The sequence below is a fragment of the Macaca fascicularis genome, chromosome 12 (genome assembly GCF_037993035.2).
Source record: "Macaca fascicularis isolate 582-1 chromosome 12, T2T-MFA8v1.1".
In the NCBI taxonomy this organism is placed as follows: domain Eukaryota; kingdom Metazoa; phylum Chordata; class Mammalia; order Primates; family Cercopithecidae; genus Macaca; species Macaca fascicularis.
Genome location: NC_088386.1, coordinates 64,437,266 through 64,456,994, shown reverse-complemented (window position 1 = coordinate 64,456,994; position 19,729 = coordinate 64,437,266). Strand labels below are relative to the sequence as shown.

Sequence of the window (19,729 nt, the reverse complement as noted above, 5' to 3'; positions counted from 1 at the left end):
GAGTCTGGAGCTCGGCTGTTGGCTAGAGTGGGCGCGGATCTGGTGTGGGGAAGGCGAAGGGACTCAGGCCTGCCTGCGAAGGTGAGGGAGGTGGGCGCCGAGCTGGGCTCCTCGGCCCGCCTGTTGCGATAGGGGAAAGTGAGTTTGGAGGCGGAATGTGTGTATTTGCGGCGGCGTTTGTGAAATGCGCATCTTGTTGCTGTTTGGGCCTCACAGCCTAGTGGAGTGGGCAGCTGCGAACCCAAAGCGCTCTGGGTTTCACTGCAGGGATATCTTTTGTCCTCCTGGGAAGGTTTTAGCGTCGCAGAGTACTGGCGGGTCCAGGATTCTCCCAGGACCTCCTTTTACAGAGGATACTGAGGCCCGAGGTGACTTGCACACATCCTGGGCAGAACCCGCTCAACTCCCACCTTAGTCCCTATTTTACTGTTAACTTTTACTGTTCTGAGGTGGAGGAGAGAAACAGGGTAGAGGTGTGGGGTCTTATTCTATGGGAGGGTGCCGGCCACCTGGCGATACTGATGATCTCTGATCAGAAAGGGTTAGAGTTGGAAAAGGTGATTTAGAAGTCAACGGTTTTACTTGTGAGAAAATGGACCCAGGGTCATAGCGCGTGTAAGTGTCCTGTGCAGTTACACTTACCTACTAACAAGCTGCTAGAAGGTAAAGGTATCCTGAATTCTTGCTGCACCGTAACAACAGTTAAGCCCAGGTTGCTTGATCTACCCTTGAATACCTAGAATTAAGGATAAGTTGCTATTTTCTAGCAAAGGACAAATTGCCAAAATACTGTATAACTGATTGGAATATGTGGCTGATTTGATTTCAGTAACTTAAAAAATGCAATGTGTATTCTGTTTTTAGCATTGTCCTACATAATGGTAGAGGATGAACTGGCACTGTTCGATAAAAGCATAAATGAATTTTGGAATAAATTCAAAAGTACGGACACCTCCTGTCAGATGGCGGGACTAAGAGATACCTACAAGGACTCCATCAAAGCATTTGCAGGTACCTAATGTTAACTTGTATCATGCTGTTTTTGCTGTTCTAGTTTATTTTTTAGCATCATTTCAGCTGAATTGAAAATTCAATTTCTCTTTCAGAAAAGCTGTCTGTGAAATTAAAGGAAGAAGAACGAATGGTTGAGATGTTTCTGGAATATCAAAATCGTATGTGAAAAAGTATAAATCATGGGTTTTTTTAGATAATACGTCTTTATCATGAAATCTCATACAAGTAAGACAACATATTTTGTGTGCACAAGTGCGTATATGTTGTGTGTGTGTATATATACATGTTTATATATGTGTATATATATGTGTATATGTATACACACACACACACACACACACACATATACATGTGGTGGCTCATGCCTGTAATCCCAACACTTTGGGAGGCCAAGATGGGTGGATCCCTTGAGCTCAGGAGTTCAAGACCAGCCCAAGCAACATGGTGAAACCCCATCTCTACAAAAAATTAAAAATATATATATATATAGAGAGAGAGAGAGAGAGAGAGAGAGAGAGACATATACACACACAAAATACATACACATTAACACATATACATGTGCTTATATATAGGAATAAACATTGACATACCATACAACTTAAGAAAGAACATCCTACGTTACACCTTCTTCTCCCACCTTCCACAACTAACCTATCAATATATTGTTTAGTATTATGGAGGTTTTTTGTTTTCTGAGACAGCGTCTCACTTTGTCAGCCAGGCTGGAGTGCAGTGGCATGATCTGGGCTCACTTCAGCCTTGACCTCCTGGGCTCAAGTGACACTCCCACTTGAGTGGTTGCTAAGTTGCTGGGACCACCGGTGCATGCCACCACGCCTGGCTAATTTTGTATTTTTTGTAGAGATGGGATTTCACCATGTTGTGTGGGCTGGTCTTAAACTCCTGGGCTCAAGCGGTCTGCCCACCTTGGCCTCCCAAAGTGCTGGGATTTCAGGTGTGAGCCACTGTGCCTGGCCTCTAGTATTATGTTTTTGAATGTTATATAAATAGCATTCTCTCGTATGTCTTCTGTCCATTTTTTCACTCAGCACTATACTTGTGGGATTTGTCAGTGCCGAGGTATAAATGCCAGTAATTTTTAAAAGATGAGTTTTCACGTTGGAAATCCCAGCCTGGGGATTGAAAAGCTGGAGTTCTCTCAGCTCTGTTAGTACTCTGTCAGTGTTTCTCTCCATAGTTTTACTCCTATTCTTGCCATCTTATTTCTACCACTCTCCAGGTTGTCCAGAGTGAATCAGCAGCTTTTACTGAGACCTGGCAGTTTTTACTGAGTTCTTACACACAGGACACAAACTTGTGTCCACAGTTCAAATTCCACTAGAGATACTCGGTTTAAAGGCATCATGTTTTAAACAATATTAGACTAGAATGTCCTTACATGGGGCATATGTTCTTTCATTTGCAAAATGGGTAGCCTTGACTTACCCACTTCACTTGCTGTGTGACCCATGAAGGTATTTGACTTTGTTACCCGAGTAGATTATTTGCTAGACTTTTACTTTACTCATGTTTACTAGTTTTGTTTTGTTTTTTTTTTGAGATGGAGTCTCACTCTGTTGCCCAGGCTGGAGTGCAGTGGCACGATCTCAGCTCACTGCAACCTCTGCCTCCTGGGTTCAATTGATTCTCCTGCCTCAGCCTCCCAAGTAGCTGGGACTACAGGCGTGCACCACCATGCGCGACTTTTTTGTATTTTTAGTAGAGATGGGGTTTCACTGTGTTAGCCAGGATGGTCTCAATCTCCTGACCTCAGGTGATCCGCCCACCTCGGCCTCCCAAAGTGCTGGGATTACAGGCATGAGCCACCGCACCCGGCCTATCCATGTTTACTTTCTAATCTGCCCTGAAGCTTCCATGCCCTTCACTGCTTCTCTCATTCCCTCTGTAACCATAAGCAAAAAGGAAAACCACTTTTGTTTGCATGTGTGTGAAAGAGTGATATTGAGTTTGAGTTCTTACCTCTTTGTAGGATCCCTAGGCATTAGAAAATTAAGTTTGGAACTGTCAGTTTTACTACTGTGAGTCTCAAAGTGTACTCTTAAAGATTATCTATAGTGTGAAGTTATGCTCTATATAGTCTAAAATCTAAAAGCGTTATCAATATTTTTCTTTTAAAAATCAGTTTATACTTGGCCTGTAATCCCAGGACTTTGGGAGGCTGAGGCGGGTGGATCATGAGGTCAGGAGATCGAGACCATCCTGGCTAACATGGTGAAACCACATCTCTACTAAAAATACAAAAAATTAGCCTGGCGTGGTGGCCGGTGCCTGTAGTCCCAGCTACTCAGGAGGCTGAGGCAGGAGAATGACGTGAACTCAGGAGGCGGAGCTTGCAGTGAGCCCAGATTGTGCCACTGCACTTCAACCTGGGCGACAGAGCGAGACTCCATCTCAAAAAAAAAAAAAAAAAAATCAGTTTATACTTGAACAGAAATACAATTTACCCAAGTTTAATTAATTCAATGAACATACGACGGCTATTGCCCAGCAGTTAGGAGAAAACAGTGCATAAAGTATAATCTACTCACAATATTGTGGAGGATATAGATGGGGAAACCACACTTAAAATATATTGTGCCAGGCTCAATGGCTTGAGCCAAAATAATCTCAGCATTTTGGGAGGCCGAGGCAGGAGGATTGCCTGAGCCCAGGAGTTCAAGACCAGCCTGGGCAATATAGTGAGACCTTGTCTTTACAAACATTAAGGAAAAGTTAGCCAGGTGTGGTGGCGGACACCTGTAGTCCCAGCTACTCAGGAGGCTGAGGCAGGAGGATCTCTTGAGCCCAGGAGGTCAAGGTTGCAGTGAGCTGTGATGCCACTACATTCCAGCCTGGGCGACAGAGTGAGACCCTATCTCCAAAAAAAAAAAAAAAAAAATTGTAATTGTTGTTATAATAATGTAATAGATGCTGTGTGAGGATGAGGATGGAATCTGGAGGGTTTGATTCTTCCAGTGAGGATTGCAGGATATTTAATAGCTAACCATTATCTTGTATACCACGTGCCAGGCCCTGTTCTAAGCTCTTTGCATATATTGACTCATGGATCCTCACAACAACCCTAAGAGGTATAGATATTGCTTTTAGTCTTACATGTTAGACTTTTATGACAAAATAAGCACAGAGAGGTTAAGCAGCTTGCTCAAGGTTAGATAGCTGATAATGAAGAGAAATATGATTTGAACCTACAGTCTGATTATACCACGCTACTTTGGAGGAGATCACATACAGAAGAGTTAGGGATGTTTAACAGAGTCAACACTACATTCTAGGAAGAGGAAACAGCACATGAAATGTGGCAGGAACACGAGAGCTTGTTAGGTTCTGGGATGGCTAGATACACTGTGGATGGGGAGTGGCGGAGAAGTGGCTGGTAGAACTGGTTGGCCAGATGGTGGACATTCCATGTTGGGCAAAGGGGGTTAGACTTTTTCAGGAGATAAAGAGTTGCTGCAGGATTTCAACCTGGAAAATGATATTGGATTTTTATTTCAGAAGAAGCAATCTAGTAATCATGCACAATAAACAGGAGGGGAGTGAGACTGTTGTCCATAAAGAGACCAGTTAAAGGAAAAACTTAGTGTAATAGTACAGGCACATAATGAGTATGGCTTGGACCAGTGACAGGTCTGAGGACTTCGACTCAAGACTGTTGGCCTGAAGGTGAGAGTATGTTGTGGTCTAGGATGATTCTTTCTGACATGGAGTATGAATCAGTGGTGATGCATTTACTAAGTGAGGGGTTGAAAGAGAGGAGGAGCATGTTTTTATAGGTGGGAAGGAAACATACAGGGTTCAATTTTAAATGTGTTGGGTGAATATGTTGAGTTTATTATGCAGCAAGTCTTCAGGTGGCGATATCTGGTAGGCAATGGATATATTCATCTGGAAGCCAGCCAGGAAAGCGGTCTTTGCTGAAGATGGGATTTGTGAGTCTTTAATCAATTTGGGGAGTTGAAGCTATGGAAGAATATGTAGAGTAGAAGAAGGTAGCCTTGGTTAGTAATAATATTTATTTACTCATTACTGTATGCCAGATACTGTGCTAAATGTCTTACATTGACCATCTCCTTCAGTCCTCATGACAGTTGTCCAGGGTTGGTATTATTTATTATTATTATTCCTACAGTACTGATATTACAGTCCCAGAGAGATTATGATTTGATCATCAGGTTAACTCCAGAAGCCTCACTCATCTTGAAAGCCTTATGTTTTCTCTACAGTTTGAGAGAGGGGTAAATGGAAGGGACCAGTAAAGACAGACTTAGTAATTGGAGAACAGAGGAAGTAAGAGAGAAGGTCACTGAAACTAAAAGAGGAGAGAAGCAAGAAAGGGTGTTGTCAACACTGGAAGTCACACGTAGATCCAGTAAGGTAAAGACTGAAGTAGATATTATTTTGGGAATAAGAAAGGTGGAGGGAATCTGTTCACTGGCTAAATACTTGTTGAGCTACTGCTCTATACCAGGTAATCTTCTAGGAAGATACTGCAGAGAACAAAATAGCCTAAAGTTCTGGAGCCATAAATTCTAATTATCACAAGAAGGAAGATCATCTGTTGAAGGTGAGAGTCATTTACTATGGGGTGGCTTTTAAGTTAGTATAAACCCTGAAGTCTGTCTAAGACAGAGATTATCCCTGTTTTACAGATGAGGAAATTGAAGCTCACTGAGGTTAAGAAACTTGCCTAAGGTCTGGGGGTAGATAGAGGATCTAAGATTGCAACCATAGTGTCTGTGCTCTTTCCATTGTACCATACTGACCTGCATTGGAGTGAAAACGCAAGGAAGGGTTCCTCTGGCGAGTAGGAGTGAAAGTTTGAAATGTTGATCCTGGGAATAAGACAACCAAGTGTGTACACATGCAATAATAGTCACACAGCAGGCCGGGCGCGGTAGCTCACGCCTGTAATTCCAGCACTATGGGAGGCCAAAGCGGGTGAATCACGAGGTCAAAAGATCAGGACCATCCTGGCCAACATGGTGAAACCCCGTCTCTACTAAAAATACAAAGATTAGGGATAGTGGTGCGCACCTGTAGTTCCAGCTACTCGGGAGGCTTAGGCAGGAGAATAGCTTGAACCTGGGAGGCAGAGGTTACAGTGAGCCAAGATCATGGCACTACACTGCAGCCTGGAGACAAAGTGAGACTCTGTCTCAAAAAAAATTGTCACACAGCATCAGGGGGGCCAAATTCACACAGTTCTTCAAATGTTATAATGAAAACACTCTTATATGTAGTATTTATGTGTCCCTACTTTAAAAGTTTTTGTGTTATTATTACTGGATACTCTAACCCCAGGGAATGGGGTAGCCACTGTTATCCCTGTTTTACAATTGAGGAAAAGAGTTTCAGAAGTTGTGATTTTGACGGAGGTCCTTGAGTAACAACTGACGAGCTGGATCAGAATTGAGAACTTTGACTTTCAATCTGGATTTCTTGTATAGTACAATTCTACTTAATTCTTATCTTTAAAGAGTAGCATTTTTCTTTCTAGTAAGATGTTTATTTTTAAATTATACTTGACATAATATATGATCATGTTCATATTCTTAGAACATACAGAAAAGTAAACAAAATTTTAACCTGTAATGTTGAGAACCACATTTAACAAAATGACTTTCTAGCTTTTATTTTTCATGAGCTATGTAGATTTTTAACATAATTATATTCATGGTATCTATATAACTATCTTTTTTTTCCAACTTTGAGAGTATTTTCCCACATTCCTATTTTTTTGAAAATACATTCCATTTTATTGATATACCATGTTTTAAAAATCATTTACTTTTTAGCCATTGAAGATGTTTTCAGTTTTTCATTATAAATTCTGAAAAAGAATTTTTTAATATAAATATTTGCATATAGCCTATTTTCCTAGGGTAACTTTGTAAAAATGAAATTGTTGGGTCAAAGGAGGTGAATACTCTTAAGGCTCTTTTATTTTACAATGTCAAAAATATTTTCTAGAAGGACCTTAGCATTTTGCATTCCTCTCAACATTTGTTGTTATTTTTGTAAACATTGTTGTAATAAATGAAAATTGAAATCTTACTGCTTTACTTGCATTTCTGTGATTAATCTGAGGTTAAATTATCTTCCATATTTAGTAACCATCTGCATTCTGTGTTTCATCTGTTTATGCCTTTGTCTGTTTTTTTTCTTAGGAATTTGTATTTGTCTCTTCCTCTTGAGATTAAAATGGTAGCCCATTGTTGGGAGAGGATAGTTTAATGAGCAAAGCATTGTCTTTGAAGTCAAGACCTGAGTTTGAATGCAGTCTATTTATTTTTGAGACGGAGTCTCGCCCTGTCACCAGACTGGAGCAGTGGCGCAATCTCAGCTCACTGCAACCTCTGACTCCCTGGTTCAAGCTATTCTCCTGCCTCAGCCTCCTGAGTGGCTGGGATTACAGGCACACATCACCACACCCAGCTAATTTTTGTATATTTAGCAGAGACAGGGTTTCACCACGTTGGCCAGGATGGTCTTGATCTCCTGACCTCGTGATCTGCCTGCCTCAGCCTCCCAAAGTGCTGGGATTACAGGCGTGAGCCACCGTGCCTGGCCCTTATTATTTCATCCTAACAAATACAGCTTTGGGCAAGTTACTGAACTGCTGAGTCTTTTTCCTCTTCTTTTAAAAAAGTAGTAAAAGACTAAAGAATTTACTTTGGATTTCAGCACTGTTTAGAGAATAATCTACCTCTTGAACATTGATTTGATATTTCATTTATCATATTAACTTCCTAAAAATGCCAACATTTGTTTGGCATGTCTTTTATAATATTTAGAAGCATAAAATATCTCTTCATATATCCAGATCAAATATGTGTCTCAGACAAGCTTTGCAGTTTTTTTCAAACAGAGGCTACATATTTCTTGATCTAGGTTGATTCTGAATTTTCTGTTTGTTACCTCTATAAACGAGAATTCCCTGTTGCCTGAGGAATGCTTGTCTTGAGAGATGTTGTTCAAGCACTGAGAATTCCATGCTCACTTCGATTTGGGAAACAGATCATAGTGTATTTCTCTTTTGAAGATTTATGGTATTTAAGGTCTTCATAAATTTGGTGGTGGACTAACTTGTTTAACTTTGAGAACAAAATTACTCATCCGTGGAGCACATATTTACTTGTAATTAAAATACTGGAATTAAATGACAGTGTAGATAGTTTAGTTTATTTGATACAGTTCTAGACTACTGGTATTACTAACTGACATTTGATTTTAAAGTGTTTAGATTTCTTTTTTTTTTTTTTGATCTGATTTCTTTTTTTTTTTTTAATGTATTTATTATTATTATACTTTAAGTTGTAGGGTACATGTGCATAACGTGCAGGTTTGTTACATATGTATACTTGTGCCATGTTGGTGTGCTGCACCCATCAACTCGTCATTTACATCAGGTATAACTCCCAATGCAATCCCTCCCCCCTCCCCCCATAGATTTCATTTAAGTATTAGTAAAACTAAATCTTTAACTCAAAAATTCAAAAGCACATTATAAAGCACCCTTGAGCTCTACTGGCTCTGGTTATTTGACCTTGGTAACCTCTGCCCTAGAGCTCTTAGGCTTTTTGTGCCTTCCTGCCTTATTTAGTCCCCTGATGGACACTTTGGGGACACTGTCTCTGGGCAGTGGGCCCCAAGTAGCAGCAGTTGTATCTTTCTTCCGACAAACAGAGGAAGAAGTGGCCGTGCCAGGGTTATTCTCCCAGCAGAGAGGTCTGGCCAGGTTTATGCACAGGCATTATTGTTTTTATTTTGAGCATGTGCAGGAGAAAGGGGTGGGTAGTTGCAGAAGCTGAGTGTTTAAGAGGGCTAGGGCAAGAAGAACTTGTACAGATAGTGACAGGGACATGGGGAAGGCAGGGAGGGTAGAGGGATTAAAGCCAAGAAGGAGTAATGAGGTGCTGGCCAATATGTGAGACAGATGTAAAAGGCCAGTATTTTGGTACATGGATACCTTGTTGAATTGCACTTGCCTTTATTGCACTTTACAGATATTGCAATTTTTACAAATTAAAGGTTAATGGCAACCATGTGTCAAGCAAGTCTATGGGCACCGTTTTTCCATCAGCATGTGCTGACTTCATGTCTATCACATACTGGTAATTCTCACAAGATTTCAAACTTATCATTATTATATTTCTTGTGGTGCTCTATAATCAGTGATCTTTTACATTACTGTTGTAATTGTTTTAAGTGCCATGAATGACACCCATATAAGATGACGAACTTAATGGATAAATGTTGAGTGACTTCTGACTGCTTCACCGACCAGCTATTCCTGTCATTCTTCCTCTCCTTGGGCCTCCCTAGTCCCTGAGACACAGCAGTATTGAAATTAGGCCAATTGATAACCCTATAGTGACCTCTAAGTGTTCAACTGAGAGAAGGAGTCATAGGTCTCTCACTTTAAAGCAAAAGCTAGAAATGATTAAGCTTAGTGGGAAAGTGTGTTAGAAGCTGAGAAAGGCTGAAAGCTTGGCCTCTTGCGCCAGTTAGCAAAAGTGCTAATTCAGTGAACACATGAATGATAAGAGAGAAACAGCCTTATTGTTAATGTAGAGAAAGTTTTAGTGGCCTGAATAGAAGAGCAAACAAACCACAACATTCACTTAAGCAAAAGCCTAATCCAGGGTGAGACTCTAGCCCTCTTCAATTCTGTGAAGACTTGAGAAAGATGAGGAAGTTTCAGAAGAAAAGTTTGAAGCTAGCAGAAGTTGGTTCATGAGATTTAAGGAAAGCAGCTGCCTCCATAACATAAAAGTGTAAGATGAAAGCAGCAGTGCTAATGTAGAAGCTACAGCAAATTTTCTAGCTAAGATCATTGAATGAACAGATCATTAAAGAACAGATTCTTGATGTAGATGAAACAGTTTTCTATTGGAAGAAGATGCCATCTAAGACTTTCATAGCTAGAGAGAAGTCAACACCTGGCTTTGAAGCTTCAAAGGACAGGCTGACTGTTTTTAGGGACTAATGCAACTGGTGACTGTAAGTTAAAGCCAGTGCTCACTTGCCATTCCCCAAATCCTAGGGCCCTTAAGAATTGTACTAAATCTACTCTGCCTATGTTCTATAAATGGAACAGCAAAGCCTGGATGACAGCACATGTGTATATAGCATAGTTTACTGAATATTTTAGGCCCACTGTTGAGAACTTCTGCTCAGGAAAAAAGATGCCTTTCAAAATATTCCTGCTTATTAACAATGCATCTGATCACCTGAGAGTGCTGATGGAAATTAATGTTGTTTTCATGCCTGCTAAGACAACATCCGTTCTGCAGCCCATGGATCAAGGGGTAATTTTGACTTTCTTGTCTCATTATTTAAGAAATAAGGCTATAGCTACCACAAATAGTGATTTTCTCTGATGGATCTGGGCAAAATAAATTGAAAACCTTCCAGAGAAAGGATTCACCATTCTAGATGCCATAAAACATTCATGATTCACAGGAAGAGGTCAAAATATCAACATGAACAAGAACTTGGAAGAAGTTGATTTTAACCCTCATGGATGACTTTGAGAGGTTCAATACTTCAATGGAGAAAGTAACTACAGATGTGGTGGAAATCACAAGAGATCTAGATTTAGAAGTGGAGCCTGAAGATGTGACCGAATTGCTGCCATCTCATGATAAAACTTGAGTGGATAAGGAGTTGCTTCTTATGGATGAGCAAAGAAAGTGGTATTATGGAATGGAATCCACTCCTGGTGAAGATGCTGTGAACATTGTTTGACAACAAAGGATTTAGACTATTACGTAAACTTAGTTGATAAAGTAGCAGCAAGGTTTGAGAAGACTGACTCCCATTTTGAAAGAAGTTCTACCAGGGGTAAATGCTGTCAAACACCATTGTATGCTGCAGAGAAATCTTTCATGAAAGAGTTGATTGATGCAGCAAACTTTGTTGTTATCCTATTGTAATAAATTGCCATAGCCACCCCAGCCTTCAGCAACTACCACCCTGATCAGTCAGCAGCCATCAACATCAAGGCAAGACCCTCCCCCTGCAAAAGTTTAGGACCTACTGAAGGCTCAGATGATTATTAGCATTTTTTAGCAATAAAATATTTTTAATTAAGATATGTACATTGGTTTTTTAGCCATAATGCTATTGCACGCCTAATAGACTACAATATAGTGTAAAACAACTTTTCTATGTACTGGGAAACCAAAACATTTGTGTGACTTGCTTTATTGCAATATTCGCTTTATCACAGTGATCTGGAATAGAACTTGCAATATCGCCAAGGTATGCCAGTACTTAAAAATAGCACAGAATAGCAAAAACTAATAAAACCAATAAAAACAAAGCGCAAAAACGAATATTACAGCTATTAATATTGGTATAAACATCTATTCTTACCTATGTATTAATCACTGGTGTTATGTACAAAAACTATTGATTTTTTTGGTGTGTAGTACCACAAATTCTGATAGGTTTTCAGTAGATTTTTCTGAGTATTCTAGATAGATGTCTATTGTCTACATATAATGAAAAATAGTTCTTTTTTTTCCTTATAGTTTTACCAGCTAAATATCTTGTCTTGGCCAGAAACTTCTAGGGAAATATTAAATAATAGTGCTAACTGGCATCTATTTTATTCCTTTTGGAAATGCCAAATATATATTATGAGATTTGAAAGGTTTTTTGATTTGTTTCTATCATGTTAAATGTCCTTCCATTTATAGTTTAAGAATCAGTATCAGGAGTAGATGCTGAATTCACATGAAATGTTCCTTCAATTTTTATTCATGTGATAGATTTTCCTAATATTACAGCTTCACTATATAAAATCCTTAGAACAAACTATATTTGCTCTTGGTGGACTATTTTTAATGTAAGTTAATATTTTGTTGAGCATCTTTGCACCTATGTTTTTAAGTGAGATTAGTTTATATAGTTGTGGGTAGAGGGCCAGTGCTATCTTTAATTTTTTGTTTTAGCTTTAGAATTATGCTTACATTGTAAGCTTTGCCTGCCCACCTGTCTTCCTTCACTTATTTCTGTCTTTTGGTATGTTCCAGAATAATTTATATAGCATTAGAGTGAGCCTTTTCCTCAAAGCACTGTGTAAAGCCATCTTCTAGAGTTTGGTTGTTGGCCAGGCGTGGTGGCTAGCCCTGGTAATCCCAGCACTTTGAGAGTCTGAGGTAGGAGGATTGCTTGAGCCTAAGAGTTTGAGACTAGCCTGGGCAACATAGTGAGACAAAACAATTTAAAAATCAGCCAGGCATGATGTGGCATGTGCCTGTAGTCCCAGGTACTCAGGAGGCTAAGGTGGGAGGCTGCAAGGAGTAGTGATTGTGCCACTGCATTCCAACCTGGGCAACAGCGAGACCGTGTTTCAAAAAAATATAAAAATAAAAATAGAGTTTGGTTATCTTTGATGGTAGTTTTTATTTCTGTACTTATTGGGAGTGGGGAGCTGCAAAGGTCATGATCTTTTGATTTTCTGTTTCTTGGTTTAATTTGGTATTCTCATTTTAAGAAGCTTTTCTATCTCACTTTTTTTAAAGATGAGTAGGAAAAAATAGATTAGGATTTTTTTTCTTTTTTGTCTTTTATAAATTTTGAATCATTAGAAAATGCTTAGCAGTCGAAACGTTCTTTATTAATCTTTATGAAAGTTAGTAAACTTTGGCCTTTTCTTAGATACATGTCAGAGAGCAAAGCATATTCTAGCTAATACCTTGTGCTTCTTACAGAGATCAGCAGGCAAAATAAGCTCATTCAAGAAAAAAAGGATAACTTGTTAAAATTGATTGCTGAAGTAAAAGGCAAAAAGCAGGAATTGGAAGTACTGACTGCAAATATCCAGGATCTTAAGGAAGAATATTCTAGGAAGAAGGAAAGTAAGTTTCCTGTTGTAAACATACTGATCTAAAATGGAAAGTGGTGACGGTTCACCATTATTAAGTACATCTTGCCTGTTCAAATTCATTGCTAAAAATGGATTACAGTACCTCAGGGCATAACCAGCCACTCATCTCTGCAAGATGTCATTAAAGTTAGCTAACTGTGTTTTATTTCCTTAACTTAAAGGGCCTTCTCTTGTGATTTTTAATATAATCAGTAATAATGAAATTGATATGAGGTTTTATTTATTTATTTTTATTTTTATTTTTCCTGAGACAGAGTTTCACTCTTGTTGCCCAGGCTGGAGTGCAATGGCACGATCTTGACTCAGTGCAACCTCCACCTCCCAGGTTCAAGCAATTCTCCTGCCAAAGCCTCCCGAGTATCTGGGATTACAGGCACCTGCCACCACACCTGGCTAATTTTTGTATTTTTAGTAGAGACAGGGTTTTCACCATGTTGGCCAGGTTGGTCTTGTACTCCTGACCTCAGGTGATCCACCTGCCTCAGCCTCCCAAAGTGCTGGGATTACAGGCGTGAGCCACCATACCCGGCTGATAAAAGGTTTTAATTAAGCAGAGTGAGAAGTGGTGTCCCTAAATAAAATTTGCTTTGGACAAGCCATAGTGTACTTAATGCAACAAATATTTATTGACCATACATTCTCTGCTAGGTAATATTAAGTGCTCTTTTTATGCTGCAAAATCTCTTTTGTATAAAGAACTTTCATATTCAGATGAATGCATCTTTTAGAAAGAAGCCTTGTTTGCTCACAAACTAGGTAATCTATTCTTCAAATCTTCTGAAAATAGCAAAGTTTGTTTTGTTAATGCTTTTTCATGTGGAGTTCTTAACCAAGTCTAAATTGTGAAATTATTTTTCTCATTACTTAGGGACTATTGTGCTACTTTAAAGTATACTTAGGGACTATTGTACTAACTTAAAAAAAAAAGAAAAAGAAAAAACTTTTTTTTTCCTGAAATAAGGCTGACCTCTTATAAGAAATAGTTACACTTAAAGGAATAGAACATTTTCCCATGAAGCAATTGGTTATCTAGAAAAAGCACAATAGTATAAATGAAGTCTGTTTATTTCTATGCCAGCCATACGAATCCCTGGCCTATTTATTTATGCTACTACATAATAAAGCAAGACAAGGCTTATTCTTCTCACTATCTGTATACATTTTCTTGGGCAGTTTTTCCTTCCAACTTGAATGAACAAAAACTTCTTTTAGCTAACTGGTAGATATAGAAACAATAAATGAAAGCAGATTTATAGGCTTGGCATCATTTTATAGTCGATTTTAAGTTTAAAAAATTAACTCAGCATTAATTTACTATTTAAAACATTTAATATGTGTGTGTTTTTTAATCACAGCTATTTCTACTGCTAATAAAGCGAATGCAGAGAGGTTGAAAAGGCTGCAGAAATCTGCAGACTTGTATAAAGATCGACTTGGACTAGAAATTCGAAAAATTTATGGTAAGTTTGTTAATATAAATAAAACACAGGAGATTAGAAAAGTATGTCTTTTCTTAAATAGAGGAGAATTTAAAAAATATTTTCAACTAAAATGATGACATTAACTTTTTAGAAAATAGGAAAAAATTACAATTTTTAAATTATTCTAACATAGTTACTGATGCTCTAGTTATTTATCATTCAGTATTTTAATAAATGTATTTTTGGCAGGATTGTCAACATGCAAATAATTTTTGTGGTTCCTATCAACATTGTATTATGAGCATTTCCTCAGTTGCTATAGCCTTCATAATGGTAATTTTTAAATAGTGGTATAATAATTCATTCTATTCATATAGCATAGTTTATTCAACCATTTATCTATTGTTTAACACATATTTTGCTTCTACCAACATTTGGAATCTGCCAGTTTTTTCAGTTTTAGAAATACAGGTATCCCCCCTTATTCACGGTTTCTGTTACCTATGTTCAGCCATGGTCTGACAATATTAAATGGATGAGTATAGTACAATAAGATATTTTGAGAGGGAGAGAAGCCACATTCAGATAACTATAACTTTTATTATAGTATGTTGTTCTAATTGTTCTATTTTATTATTAGTTGTTATTAATCTCTTCCTGTGCCTAATTTACAACTTAAACTTTATCATAGGTACGTATGTATAGGAAAAAACATAGTATGGACAGTCCCTGACTTACGATAGTTCAACTTACAATTTTTTGACTTTATAATCAGTGTATCAGGGTGGTAAGTGCATTTTTGCCCTACAAGGTTTTTGACTTTTGATGTGTTTATTGGCACATAATGCCATTGTAAGTCAAGGAGCATCTGTTTACATAGGGTTTGGTACTATCTGTGGTTTCAGGCATCTGTTGAGGGTCTTGGAATGTATTTCTCCCTGGTGGGTAAAGGGGGACTATTGTAAACCGGTGAGCATTGACTTTCCTGTTTTCTTTGTGTGGTTTTTCATAGTATTGTTTCCCAGAGAGGAATTGCTAGGCTAAAACACATGAATATTTTGATGCCTGTTGCATGTATATCACATGTACATCGCTAATGTACGCCAATGTCTGTTGTGTCTGGGCTTCCCAAGATCACTCTTAGCTTTGGTGATTCACTAGAAGGAATTAGAATATAGTCATATTCATGGCTAAGATTTACTGCAGCAAAAGGATACAGAACAGAATCAGCAAAGAAACAATAGCACATGGAGCAAAGTCTACAGGAAACCTGGCACAAGCTTTCAAGACTCCTAACCCAGTACAGTCAAACAGGATGTGCGAATCCCTTCAGCATCAAATTGCGACAACACATGTGAAGTGTTGTCTACCAGGAAGCTCATTAGAGGCTCTGGAAGCTTGTACCTGGTTCTCCTTGGACTGTACCCCATGTACCATTTCCCTTTGCTGATTTTGTTATATCCTTTTGCTGTAATAAACCATAGCCCTGAGTATGGCCATATGCTGCTGAGTGAATCCTGTGAGTTCTCCTAGTGAATCATAAAAAAGACCACAGCTGCCAAATTCATTCCATTTTATGGCTGAACAATGTTCCATTGTATGTATATACTATATCCATTCATCTGTTGGTGGACACTGGGTTATTTCCACTTTTGGGCTACTATGAATAATGCTGCTATGAACATTGGCATACAGTTATCTACTTGAGTCTGTTTTCAATTCTTTTGGATATATACTTAGGAGTGGAATTGCTGGGTCATATTGTAATTCTATATTTAAACTTTTTGAGGATCTGCCAAAGTGTTTTTCACAGTGGCTGTACCATTTTACATTTCTACCAGCAATGTACTAGGGTTCCAGTTTCTCCACATCCTCACCAACACGGTTATTTTCCATTTATTTATTTGCCATCCTACTGGGTATGAAATGGTATCTCATTGTAGTTTCGGCTTGCATTTACATAATGACTAATGATGTTGAACATCTTTTCAGGTACTTAATGGGCATTTTTATATATTCTTTGGAGAAATGTTCTTTCAGGTGTTTTGCCCATTGTTGAATTGGGTGGTTTTTAGTTTTGTAGGAGTTTTAAATACATTCTATGTATTCAACCTTTATCAGATAAATGATTTGCAAATATTTTCTCCCATTCTTTAGGTTGTCTTTTCCTTCTCTTGATAGTGTTCTTTGAAGGACAAAAGTTTTTAATTTTAACAAAGTCCAATTTATCTAGCTTTTCTTTTGTTGACTGTATTTTTGATGTCATATTGAAACTATAATATATTTTAAAATGAATTTGTAACTTCTGCATTTGGAAATGTTGGTTACGTGACTGTACATGCTTAGCAGTGCAGATATTGATTCAAGATGGAGTAAGAAAGGGTATCGCTATTGAAAGCTTTGACACACCAAATAGTTCGATCTCTTTTCAGGTGAGAAATTGCAGTTTATATTCACTAATATTGACCCTAAGAATCCTGAGAGCCCATTTATGTTTTCCCTGCATCTAAATGAAGCAAGGGACTATGAAGGTATGTACTAATATCTCCTAACTGGTATTTAAGATTGGCATTCCAAAATATTATTTCAATCAGAATATAAAGTAATATGGAGGAAAGCAATAGCTCCAGACTCTATTGCTTCCTTTTTCAGTCTTGCTTCTTGGGTTATAGTCTTCTAAAGGAAGTGAATATAGTCTTGATTTATAGATATTGTCTAGGAACCTTAATAAGTAGCATCTGTTCAGGATGGCACAGTGCCAGAGTGTCTGAAAAATCTAAAAATCACTGCATTCATGTGCAAATATGAATTTTCCTTTTAGATAACTTTTTTAAAAACTGAAGCTTTAAAGAATATGGCTGCTTAAATGTGAATATTAGAACTTATCCAAGTAGATCACTTTAAAGTCACATGTTAAATCACCAGAATTTAACAATTTATTTTCCCAAAAATACATTTTTGAAAAACTATTTCATCCTGCAAATCTCACCCATTGATAATAAAGGTTAGTTACTGATTCTGCAGCTGGCCAAAAGGCCTTTGATTTATAAGGAATATATATCTTTGATAATAATGTGAACAAGAAGGGAATAGAAATATGTTTATCTCTTGTTTATTCTTCTAATGCCCCTGTACAAGTAATCCTTAATTTATTGGAATTCATAAAAATGGTTCTCAGCTCATTACACCTGTGCTATCATCTTAAAGCCTTTGTAGCTGACAGACACTCAGGTGAACTGCTGAGCTAGCATAGCCCTGTGCCCTGGTGGCTCAGTTCCTGTTCCTAGGGAATTTATATTTTGAGAATCTGATTCATATACAGATGTTTGGGTTTTTTTCTCTCTACATAAATATCTTCCAATCTAATTAGTGCTAGATTTTAAAAAGCAAGCCCCAAAAACCTCTTATCTAGCTTTTCAATTTTCTCTAAATTGGATATTCTCTTATGGTATAATCTGATAGTACATGATAGTATATTACAATAGAATATACAGGATACATTTTGGACCAGATGCCCTTTGCTGTTGTTTCTCTGCTGTGGTCATGGACCTTGTTTCCTAAGCAGTCTGTACCCGAGAGCTGGAAATCTGATAATGGGTGAATTTCTTTTCCTTTGACCCCTTTCACTGGAGACTTGTCCCAGTGTACCAGGTGGTACAACTACATACAAGAATAATACTGTTATTTGTGACTTTGAGTCTCATTTGATTAATAGCCCCTGTAAATACCACTCTTGGAATAGCAACCACATTTTCTAATGCCTGCCATTTCACTTGGAAAATTCTAGATATTTCTTTCATAATTGTAAATTATTAAGGCTAGGCACTGAAAATTGTTCTTTTTTCAGGCTGGGCATGGTGGCTCACGCCTGTAATTCCAGCACTTTGGGAGGCAAAGGCGGGCGGATCACTTGAGGTCAGGAGTTCAAGACCAGCCTGGGCAGCATGGCGAAACCCTGTCTCTACTAAAAATATATAAGTTAGCTGCACATACATGTTACCTGTAATCCCAGCTACTCAGAAAGCTGAGGCAAGAAAATTGCTTGAACCCAGGAGACGGAGGTTGCAGTGAGCTGAGATCGCACCACTGCACTTCCAGGCTTGGTGACAAATCAAGACTCTGTCTCAAAAAAAAAAAAGAACAATTTTTTTTTTTTTTTTCAAATCCAGTGGTCAGAAATGAAAAGTCAGACCAAAGTTTTGCAGATAAAAATGACTTAACAGTTTTAAAAAAAAAGTTTAAATAGTTAAAATATATAGGTTTAAGATGATGGGCAGGGTCATTCTGCATCACTAAACTCTCAATCCTTGAGTGCCATCTGTTTAAATTTAAAGCAAGATTATAGTACTTCAGATTTGAATATTTAGAGATTAAATGAAGGAAAGATCCAAAAGATAGTTGGCATGTGAAAATCAAGTGTATCCTTTTTTGCTCAAAGAATTTCATTAAGATGGAATTGACATTCAAACCAGATGAGAGCATCTAAATTAGAAACACTTCTCTGCCATAAAAAATCTATTCTAATTGTCTTTGATTTTTTTTTTTTTCCCTAGTGTCAGATAGTGCCCCTCATCTTGAGGGCCTAGCAGAATTTCAAGAGAATGTAAGGAAGACCAACAATTTTTCAGCTTTTCTTGCCAATGTTCGGAAAGCTTTTACTGCCACGGTTTATAATTAAGGTACAAATAGTGTATATAAAAATGGTTTATTTTTCTTGTCTATTTTGTGTCTCTTTTTAAAAGAATTCTCATTATCTGCTGTCTGCCTGTAATTCTTTGGTATTTTTGTAACATTCTGTGTGGCATACTTCTTTCAATCACAGTAGTCCATCCTTATCTGCAGTTTTGCTTTTTACAGTTCTAGTTACCCACAGTCAACTGTGGTCCAAAAATATTAAATGGGTAGAATGCAGTACAAGACATTTTGAGAGAAAGAAACATTTCATATACATAACTTTTATTACTGTATGTTGTTACAGTTGTTCTATTTTATTACTTATTGTTGTTAACCTCTTACTGTGCCTAATTTGTAAATAAAGCTTTATCATAGATATTTATGTATGGGGAAAAAGCAGTCTTTATCGGATTTAGCACTACCTAAGGTTTCAGACATCTACTGGGAGTCTTTTAACATCCCCCACGGGTAAGGGAGAACTACTGTATTTTAATTAAAATCTTAGGGAAACATATAAAGTAAAATATGTTCTTTTAATTAATGAAAGATAATTAGTTTACTACTTTTTTTTTTTTCTGTAAATGTCAGGCATGAGTAACTTAGGCTAGCACTGGGAATGGAAATTTGTTCAGCCTGCACTGGGTTTCAGTGGTCTCCAAGCTTTTGTACCACTTAATATGGACTCTCAATATTAAAA

At 37.8% G+C, this 19,729-nt stretch overlaps 1 protein-coding gene across 5 annotated transcripts in view; it reads left to right on the top strand.

The window, feature by feature from the left end:
- Positions 1 to 19,729, top strand: part of SPC25 (SPC25 component of NDC80 kinetochore complex) — a 119,211-nt gene continuing 99,482 nt past the window's right edge. For 3 of the 5 annotated variants that reach the window (XM_065525616.1, XM_045367199.3, XM_015432328.4), the window contains exons 1-7: positions 1 to 81; positions 865 to 1,011; positions 1,107 to 1,172; positions 12,762 to 12,908; positions 14,293 to 14,397; positions 16,791 to 16,889; positions 18,912 to 19,037. In XM_065525616.1, coding sequence (XP_065381688.1) covers positions 879 to 1,011; positions 1,107 to 1,172; positions 12,762 to 12,908; positions 14,293 to 14,397; positions 16,791 to 16,889; positions 18,912 to 19,036 — 675 coding nt within the window. In that variant the 5' untranslated portion in view covers positions 1 to 81; positions 865 to 878 and the 3' untranslated portion in view covers position 19,037. Of the gene's footprint in view, positions 82 to 864; positions 1,012 to 1,106; positions 1,173 to 12,761; positions 12,909 to 14,292; positions 14,398 to 16,790; positions 16,890 to 18,911; positions 19,409 to 19,729 lie in introns of those variants that run through there. The other 2 variants (XM_074009386.1, XM_074009387.1) reach the window with 2 other exon arrangements.